The following is a 10,312-nucleotide window of genomic DNA, read 5'->3' on the forward strand; positions in this document are numbered from 1 at the left end:
GGGGGTGGGAGTGGGACAGAGACAAGGCCAAGGTGACAGGCTCTGCCCTGTCAGTTTGCTTTGCAAACAAGCTCCAGAGAGATCGTGTCGGGCTGACACGTCCCCAACAGACTCAAGGGCACAAAGGGATGTGAATTCAGTCCTTGCTCACTGTAGGGAGAGATAAGGGGAGTGATGACTCTGTGCAGGTAAAGAGCCCTTCAGCTTTCACATCACAAGACCTTGGTGCAAAGAAATCTCCTGCCCCCACATCCAGTCATCATTGGACCTGTCCCTGGGACCATTCTCCCCATCACGGAGAAGAGGAAAATGCAAATGTGGCAGCTTTCATGTGCGTGAATCCTGAAGAGCTACACAGGACCTGTGTGTCATTGAACCAGCTCTGAATTCCCTCTCTTCTCCCTGTCTCCTCTATATGAATAAGCAGCTCCTGATCTCCCTGCTGAAGGCTCATGGCTCTTGTTCCCCCATTGCCATGTTTTAATTAACGTTTGCTCTCAGTCCTGTGCCAGTCACACATGGCACAGTGATACCGGACATGGAAGGCAGTTTATCACAGCAGTAATGAATCCCTTTCAACCCAAGCAGCCGAACACCCAGAGAGCCTGAGTTTAAAACTCTCCCACAACTCTAAAACATTCCAGACAGTGTTCAGCATCCACCGGAGTGCCAAGGGGCAGGTAAATACAGCACCAGTTACTCATCCCCTGGCTGAACTGAGCAGGATGGGCTGCTTGGGGTTCAGGTATGTGCCAGCTGAGCAGGGATCCGGCTCTTCTGGGGAGCAGCCCCAATTCCACAACTGATTCTGGTGTTTCACTGCTCTGACTCTGAACCTCTGACCACATTGTGAGCTCTGCAGCGTGCCAGGGGTGAGCTGGAAGTGGGGTTTTGTAAAGCCATGGGGCTGATGGTGTGTGCTGCGTACCTGGCATGAGAAGTGTGCTGGGAGCACTGATGGGGAAAAAGGGGAGCAAAGTGGGGTTCAGTGGTGTGAGCACTGGGGGATGCTCACCTCTGCTGGGGTGACACTGAGCCCCAGGGAGTGGGGTCCCCATTGCTGAAGGGGAGGACTGTGATCAGCACAGTCCTTGGCCCTGGGGATGCTCTTCCCTTGGCCACCCAATGAAGTCCCCATCCCAGTGCCCTCAGAGTGCTCTTTCCACAGCCTTCCCTCAACCCAGAGATCCAGCGCATCCTCCTGGCTCCATGGGCTCCTCAGCCACAGGGATGCTGGTGTCCAGGACCCCATCCTGTCCTCATTCACCATACTTTGAACACGTGCCTGGATGGAGGGCAAGGCAAACACATGGAACTCCTGCAGCCCCAGTGATGCTGCTTTGCCCTGCATTGTTGGGAACTGCTTTTTCCTCACTGCCAGTCTCTGTGTCACCTCCATGCTGGGGCTTTCCAGCAGGCAATGAGATGAGTCTGTGAGTGAAGCTGCAGCAGGGAGCGGGACGGGTGTGTGGACACAAAGGCAGCACGTATCATTAAGGAGAGGATGGAGACTGATGTGCAGGGGAGAGCTAAGGGCCCCCCTGGTGCTACCATCAAGGCTCTGAAATGGAAATGCGGGGTCCCCAGACCCCCCCTCTTCACCCACCGGTTGGCAAAGGCTCTATTAGCAGGATGTGAGTAATCATCTTAAGTAGCTATCAAAGTGCACCAGCTTGTTAAGCATTTAGCCAGGTTGTGCTGACATGACCTCTCTCCTCAATCTTCCCAGCGTTGGCTCAAGCAGCTAATTACTGGCTCACACCTGCCACACGCCTGCAGAAAGGACAGGTCGGATCCAACGTGTTGCTTAGGACAGGCTCATCTTCCCAGCATCATCCCCAACCTGCTGTTAGGAGAGGATGGAAGCCCCCTTGGCAAGCAATGGGTGCTCCCAGCTGGCAGTGCCCAGGGCAAGGGCTGCTCCAGGGGATGCTGGTGGCTATGGTCAGAGCACATACATGGTGTTTTTGCGGCTGGGAAGGACCCCTGTGGGCTTCATGGGCTGCTGGATGGGGGTGTTTCATTACTGGGAGGAAGAGGAGGCTGGGGACTATGTAATGGGGGATGAGCAGCCCTGGTGATGCCAGGGATCCAGGAGGAATTGTGTCCTGTTGGGATGGGACAAATGAGGTCTTTGTGACTGGTGATTGCCAGAAAGATGAGGAAGAGGCTGAGCTAGAGCCTGCTTGTCCTATGGTCCATGTTGAGTGTGCTGGGGAAACATCCACCTGCAGCGATGGTTCCCATTTCCATTGCTTCCATATTAAATGACTTCTGGCTTCATATCCTTATTCTTCCCTTTCCATCCACAGAAAACCAATGTCTGTCTGCTCTCTGCATGACCCTGGGAGCAGGCTGTTGTGTGAGGAAGTCCAATACCCCCAATACCCCATGTGGGGGTCTCTGCAGAGATGCTCTCAACTGTAGGGCTAAGTGTGGCTCGCAGGGAGCTGGGCTCAGTGCCTGCTGAGAACATCACAGGCTGAGAACACTGGGGCTGTTCAGCCTGGAGAACAGAAGCTGTGTGGAGACCACAGAGCAGCTTCCAGTGTCTGAAGGGGGCTACAAGGATGCTGGAGAGGGACTCTTCATCAGGGACTGTAGGGACAGGACAAGGGGTGATGGGTTCAGACTGAAACAGGTTGGATCTAAGGCAGAAGTTGTTCCCTGTGAGGGTGCCCAGAGAAGCTGTGGCTGCCCCATCCCTGGCAGTGCTCAAGGCCAGGTTGGACACAAGGGCTTGGAGCAGCTGCTCCAGTGGAAGGGGTCCCTGCCCGTGGCAGGGGTTGGAGCTGGAGGAGCTTTAAGGTCCTTTCCAACCCAAACCATTCTGTGATCACCTGCGCATCGCATCCATGTGTCAGGAAAAGCAAGGGGATGGCTCTGACAGATCCTGCTTTGCTTTTCAGGAGACACTGCAGTGTACAAGGATGGTGTTTACTGGATCAAGGGCCGCACCTCAGTGGACATCATCAAAAATGGGGGATTCAAAATCAGTGCTCTGGAGGTGGAACGTCACCTGCTTGCGCACCCTCACATCACAGGTACTGTGTGCTGAGGAGGAGCCCAGTGCGTGAGCCCAGCCATAGGGACAGCCCTGGCTCTGTGGGTGCATGGGGCTGCCCGAGGGCTCGTGTCTGGAGGCTCTATCCCAGCCACCCCATTAGTGAGCTGAAGCCACATAGCCCACAGCTCAGTGCTGAGTCAGCAGCAGCTCCCATATGATTTTGGAAATGACACTATAATTGAATCTGTCCTGCCCTTGTGTGTGACCCTACATGAGGGGATAGCAGCAGTGCCCCCGGCTCCACACCGCTCTGTACATCATACTCCTCCCTGTTGACTCTTCAATAGCTCAAGCCATTGGGCTTCCTGCCTTTCCCTTGCTGAAGAGCCCTGTTCTTGTGTCAGCACCAAAGCACGCAGCGTCTTCCTGGGCTAACTCCCCATGGACTTTTCCTCCTATCACAGCAGGGCTGAACCCCTCTTCTCCCCTACCCTGACCCCCATATTCACTTGGGTTTCTCAGGCTCTCTCTGCTCTCTCTGCAGACGTGGCCGTGATCGGACCTCCGGACATGGTGTGGGGCCAGCGGGTCAGTGCTGTCGTGCAGCTGCGCAAGGGGGAGATGCTCTCTGTGAAGGACCTGAAGGACTGGGCCAGGTAAGATGCCATAGGGCAGTGCATGGTGAGCAGCATGGCACAGGGAGAGCACCCAAAGCTGGCACAGGGAGAGCACCCAAAGCTCACAGCATCCTCATCAGAGATGGGTCATCAGAGGGATGGAGGGATGGGCAGCAGTGACACAGTGCTTGAGGCTCTGGGGATGGAGAAGAGACCACAGTTCCAACCAGGTCAGCAGCATGTGGGATAAGGGAAGTAAACAAGCCTCTTTCTTACCCCAGAAGTGCCTTGATAAGCAGCATGCAGCCAAGTGGCTCCTACCCTGCAGGCCTGAGCCCAGACACTGGCAGATGGCACAGAGCAGCCACCGGAGCAGGGGGAGCTTCGTGTTTTCTCAGCAACAAGAACATTTGCTCAGCTCTTCCCCAGTGCTGCTCCCTCCTGCTTCCTACCTGCTGGAAGCCAGCCCAGTCCCAGCAAACCCCAGAGACCTCTCCCATAGAGTTTACAGTGTGGGAGACACCAAAGCTCCTTGATCTCGCTTGAAGCCATCACAGTACCAATGAGCATGGCACAAAGGGTTCAGCGTGAAAACCTTCACCTCCTCATTCAGATCAGTCAGGGAGCAGCCAGTGCCAAAGTTTTGGGCATCACTCATGGCAGCGTAAGCAGGCAGGAGCCAGGAAGCAGAATCAGTGGGTTTATCACTAATATTCCATTAGCAAAATATTTAATAGCAGATCCTTTTCCTGGCGTCTCCCTCCTTCAGGCTGCAGATATTTTTGGTGCTGTTTTGCAAGCGGCAGGAGCACTTGTTTCATCAGGGGCTGAGCAGCAGCCAATTAAAGATTTCCCCTGGATTTGCAGAAATCACAGTTGGGGGACTGTGATTTAGCAAATGCAAGGAAGATGCTGGCTGGCCACTGCTGTTCTGATTAAACAGTTATGTACTGGGGGGAGAGAAGCAAACAAAGGAACCAAAGCCATAGGGATGGCTGATGGGGCAGGTGGGGCAAAGCCACTGCCAGGGTGTCCCTGCACTGTGCACACACCGTACCCCTCTGGCTGCTGGGTACCTGGGATTGCTGCTCCATGAAGGGCAGCCCATGGCTTATGCTGGATCTCAGTCATCCCAGACTGGTTTGGGTTGGAAGGGACCTTAAAGCTCCTCCAGCTCCAACCCCTGCCACGGGCAGGGACCCCTTCCACTGGAGCAGCTGCTCCAAGCCCTGTGTCCAACCTGGCCTTGAGCACTGCCAGGGATGGGGCAGCCACAGCTTCTCTGGGCACCCTGTGCCAGCACCTCAGCACCCTCATAGTGATGAAGCTGATGGATTTCCTAAATGTCCTGCCCTTTCTTAGCCAGACTCAGCCTGTCCTGGTCCATACAGGGTCTGGTGCTCTGGGGCTCTCCATCCAGGACCCTCCTCAGCCTCAGCACAGGGCAGGAGTGATGGAGCGCAGGGAAGGGATGCTTCACATGCTGCATGGTGGTTACTCATTCCTAAGCCTCCTCCAGGAACACTGGTGACCCCAGCAGATCCCTTCATCCATCACCCATAGCTGTGCTTAGTGGGTTCACTTGGGTGTCCCTCGCACAGAGCAAGGGGTTGCACTCAACCCCTCATGTGCTCCCCTTCCAGGGTGTTCCCCTTGTCCCTGCATGTCTCTTCCCATCACTGTCCCCAGCTCTATGCATAGACATGACCCTGTTTTCCCCATGCAGAGCAAGGGCAGGTGCCCTTGAAATAACAGCCCCCGGAGGGCTGAGGGGTGTCTGCCTACCCGGCTGCTGCTCCCTGCCCAGCGCTGGCTCCAGGCACCAATCCTGCTCCCCCCTCCTGCCTCTCCCTCTCGCCCTGTCTCTCCCCTTTATTTTTTATGTCACTTAACATTTGCTTGGCCCCTTTTCTCGCACTCCCTGGCAGGAGACACATGTCCCTCTTCAGAGTGATTCATTTTGCAGCTTTTGCCTCCAATCGTGCTTCCCGGCGACAGGCGCCATCCTGAGTTAGAGGCATCCATATGGCAGGGGGTGCTGGTGGCATAGGGAGGAGGGCTGGGCGATGGTTGAAGGGCTCAGCAGACTTGGCATCTCACATTAGAACCGGTGCCAGGATGCTGCCGGAGCTGGGCACAGCCCCAGGTTGGTGACACACAGGCAGCAGAAGGCAGGAGAGCCCCCCTCTGTGTTCTGCAAAGGGCATAGGGATGATGCTCAGTGCTCAGACTCCCTCTCAGTGCAGGAAGAGCCCCCATGGGCTGGGGCACACAGCTGTGAGTCACTGGTAGGTCACCAGTGCATGTACCTGGGGATGTGACCCACATGCAGTCTTGGTCCTCAGGGACTGGCACCAGGAACAAGTGGGGCCCAGCATCCATCTGCATGGAGAATATGCTGCACACACAGTTTTCCCATGCCATCCCTTACCAGTGGGGCTGAATGCAGCAGATAGATAGAGCTGGGTACCAGTAACAGAGCACATTGCCAGCCCAAAACACAGCAATTGGAGTCATAGAATCAACCAGGTTGGGAAAACCCTTTAAGATTACCAAGTCCAACCTTTACCCCAGGACCACTAAGTCCATCCCGAGATGAGCCAGGCCCAGCTGTGGCAGGGGCTGTACACCATGACAGGCTGCAGGACACAGGGTCCCACATCAAATCACATCCAGTGGTGTTTGTGAGGGCTCGGGGTGGGCTGGAAGTGCTCTTCCTTGGTTCCACACTGCACTTGTGCATTGCAGGGAGATCATGGCACCGTATGCCATCCCGACTGAGCTGATCGTGGTGGAGGAGATCCCGCGCAACCAGATGGGGAAAGTCAACAAGAAGGAGCTTCTGCAACGGTTTTACCCAGCCTAGAGCGTGGCCTGGGGCCAGGACTGGGAGCCTGGGGAGGTTTGGTCCTCGGCCACATCCATTCTCCCTCCACAAAGGCACTCACAAGGTGCCAGCAGTGATCAGCAGATGCAGGTCTGGGCTCACTGCAGTCTGATCCATGAATAAAGTCCAATGAAAGTAGGATCCATCCCATATAGTCTCCTTGGCTGAACTGAGCCAGAGCTGCAGGGCCACCTTCCTCATGGGTACTGGTCCCCATTGCCATTACAGCTCTTCCTCAGGCCACATGCATATCATCCCCGGATAAAATGACTCTTTAAATTAAACTGCTGCCTTCAGACAGCTGCGGGGTTTGCATCTTCTCTGCCCTTTCCCATGGGCTCAGCAACATAGTTTATAGAGAGGAAGAGCCCCAGAGAGTGAGCAGGTTATAGAATCACAGCATCATAGAATAGTTAGGGTTAGAAAGGACCTTAAAATCATCTGGTTCCAACCCGCCTGTCGCTGGTGGGATCGTGCTGTCCACAGGATGCCCCATCCTCTGCCACAAATGGGTACCATCCACCTCCCTGCTCCATCAACCACTGCCTGCATTTACCAGCAGACATGAAGAATGAATACAAACCCACAAGTAACTACCAGCTGTGTGTAACATCCCAGTGCATCCCCCACCCAGGGGGTCCCACATGGAGTGACAGCAGAGGTGCCAGCACCATGGGGACAGTGGTCCCTCCTCCACCTGTGACATACATCCCATAACAGAGGGGGAAAGACTGGGACAGGGATAGCTTCAAGGGGCTTACAGTGACCCCCGTGTGATAGGAGAGCCTCAAAGCATCAAATCATATGCAGAGAGCCCAGGAGGATGGGGAGGAAGACTGTGGCCAGGCAGGTGCTGGAGATGGGCTTGGTTTTGGGCACATGGTCCAGCACAGGGTGAGGGCAGAGCTGAGCAGGGTGTGGGAAGCACTGGGGAGCTGGTGCAGTGTGAATGGCACTGTGTGTGCACTCACCCCTGTGTCTGTGTGTGTGCTGGCACCAGTGCCCAGGTCTGGAGGTCACTGATGCCCCAGAGGACAGGCAGTGTGGATAAACCCTACCTTTATACACAGGATTTCGTCCTGTTTGACTTCATGCATGAGCTGCTGGCCACATGGCAGTGGGCAGTGAGCAGTGAGGGTCAATAACATCAGCAGGGAATGGTGGCCATGGGGACAGTGCACTGGGGAGGCAGCGTGTCAGTAGGATGCTGCTCTGGTCCTGTTGGTGCCAAGGGGCTGACAGGGAGCCCCAGATTTCCTCATCAGTTGATATGGCCCTGGAAGCACCGGGAGGACAAGAGGAGCAGGGAACACAGGTAACTGCATCAAATCACTTTGTGAGGGTCAGTGGAGCCCTGAACATCAGGGAGGACAGTTAGTGAATGTAGAGGGGACGGCTGGGCAGTGGGAACAGGGATGGTGTAAAGGGGAAGAGGATGTGAATGGAGACTTCATCCCTCCACTGCAGCCAATGTGCATAGACAGGTCCAGCCATGCACATGATACTGTGCATCCCGGTACCCTGCCCACAGCAGCATCCACCAGTGCAGTGCCAGCTCCTGGATGTTGGTACCTTGGGTTCAGAGGGGTCGGGACAGGACCCATGGCAGCACCAGGGACACACAGAGCTCACACAGCCATACCTCACAACACCCAGTGTGTCCCTTCAGCACAGTGCATGGAGCCCTCACTGGTCTGTGGGAGGGACCAGGAGGATCCTTTGTTAAAACATCAACGATGCAGTAAATTCTTTAACTTACCGAATAGATCAATATCAAATTATCATGTCTCACATTCATAACTCTTAAGCAAGCAACAATGGAGAGAGACAAGGTCACTGGAGAATAAATAGCAGCAAAAGCTCTTAATGATCTATCATTCTCGACAACCCCAGGCACCCAGCACCAGCCGGGTGACAAGATCATTAATAAAACTCTGCAGGAACGCTATCGATTGCTTTGATGGATGATCACAGGTAGCAAATACTGTAAAACACCTGGTTGTCACACACTGAAGGCAGTAGCTTGACTCACACCTCGGCACTGGGACCCGGCTGTGCCATGCTTTCTCCTTGGTGGCCATGAGGGAGTTCCCCCCACTTTGGAGCTGCCATCCATGCTGACCCCCATGATCCCCACCTCCACTTCCCCAGCACTGTTCATCCCTATGGATAGAGCTGTTAATTGGAAGCCTCATTAAAGCACCTGGGTATGGTGCCCCAGAGCCCACGCTGGGAGCTGAGGTGGACAGAGATGGGTTTTGGTGGCATTGGGTGAACCTGGAGACCTGCTCTATCCCTTCACCACTGGATGCAGCCCCAGGACACCAACACAGCCAGGACCTCAGGGACGGATGGGGGTCCTCAAGGCCATGGGCTCTGCTTGGCATCCATCAGGGACACAGGGGGTGCTGCGTGCATCCCCCCACAGCTCCAGGTGCTTCGCTTTCGAGCCACGTCCGCATTGACGGTCTGATCATATGTACACAACCATTCAATTACCCCGTAATGGCTACAGGCTATTAAGCCATCAATCTCCTTCATTAAGGCCTGCCAGGCCTGTCCCCACACCGTGCAATAAAACCATTAAAACAACAACAACCACCCAAAGTAGCATCTTTAATGGTTGGTTCTAACACCATCCCCAGTGCTGATGCTGGACATCTCCTGCTGCCTGCAGCCAGCCCTGGGGCACACAGGGACCTGCTCTCCTCAATGAGGTATTGCCTTGCTGGGGGTCCTGAGGGATCCCCCCACACCTCCGTGCTCCCCTCAGCTGCTCCCAGCAGCTTCCCCTGCCCCAGGCTCCGCATGCTGGAACCTGCTCTTGCTCTTTATAGCTGACATTATCTTTTATTGCCATATAAAAAACAAAGCTCCAGTGGCTTTATGGCTGCTGTGCCGGCGTTTGGCACCTCGCTGCTCAGCTCTGTGCTTCTGGCTGCTCAGCATTCCCCATCACTGGGCCTAGTGGGGATAGGGCAGTGCTCAGATGCCCCAGGCCCTGCACTCGGGTCTCAGCCGGTCCCACTGCATCCGCAATGGGACCATAACTGGTCCCAGCACCCATGGTGGGAGTCTCAACACCCACAGCTCTTGCACTGACCCAGGCAGATCAGAAGGTGTCAGGTGGGAAGGGGGGACCTGGCCCCTCCAAAATAGGGTGACCCTTCTCTAACCCAGCATGGCAAGGGAGTCATAGGCCAGGGCTGTCACTGTTTGGACCCAGCATCTGTGGGGCCTCCAATCCCTGCACCCCACTGGGAGCTCTGATTGCAGGGACAGAGGGCAGGGGATGCTGGTGCAGTGCCAGCGGTTGGGGGTTGGTGCTGCAGCCAGAGCAGTGCCATGGGCACCAGGCAGCTCCGATGCCCAGCAGCACCAGCACCACGAGCTGGGGCTGGCGCCTTGTCAGAGCCTGTCACGTCTGCCATTGCCATGCCCTGCTCCGCGGTGCCGGTGGCAGGGAACATCTGCTCGGCCGCCCCACTGCCACGGTGCATTAGGGTCAGGGGCAGACACCGAGACCCCCGGCCAGCGCTGCCGGTGCAGCTCCTGACTGTGACACTGATGCAGGGCGGCAGGGAGAGCAGGGCAGACAGATGGGATCAGACAGACAGACAGGCAAGTGAGTGCCACTGCCTGTGCCAGGGCTCAGCAGTGCCGCGGGTCACTGGTGCCCCATGCTCATGGTGCAGGTCCATGCCCCTGAGGACAGTGACAACCACCACTGTTCAGGTTCTGGGGGTGCACAGGAGACCTCCTGCATCCCACGTTCCGCCTCCCTGGTCCCTTTACCCACTC

The 10,312-nt window shown here is 55.8% G+C and overlaps 1 protein-coding gene across 1 annotated transcript in view; it reads left to right on the top strand.

Moving 5' to 3' along the window:
* ACSF3 (acyl-CoA synthetase family member 3) overlaps positions 1–6,826 on the top strand; it is a 61,716-nt gene extending 54,890 nt beyond the window's left edge. Inside the window, exons 8-10 of the mRNA XM_005142081.3 lie at positions 2,910–3,044; positions 3,552–3,663; positions 6,373–6,826. Coding sequence (XP_005142138.2) covers positions 2,910–3,044; positions 3,552–3,663; positions 6,373–6,490 — 365 coding nt within the window. The 3' untranslated portion in view covers positions 6,491–6,826. The remainder of the gene's footprint in view (positions 1–2,909; positions 3,045–3,551; positions 3,664–6,372) is intronic.
* The last annotated feature ends 3,486 nt before the right edge of the window (positions 6,827–10,312 follow it).

This window comes from Melopsittacus undulatus, chromosome Z (genome assembly GCF_012275295.1).
Source record: "Melopsittacus undulatus isolate bMelUnd1 chromosome Z, bMelUnd1.mat.Z, whole genome shotgun sequence".
Taxonomy (NCBI): Eukaryota; Metazoa; Chordata; class Aves; order Psittaciformes; family Psittaculidae; genus Melopsittacus; species Melopsittacus undulatus.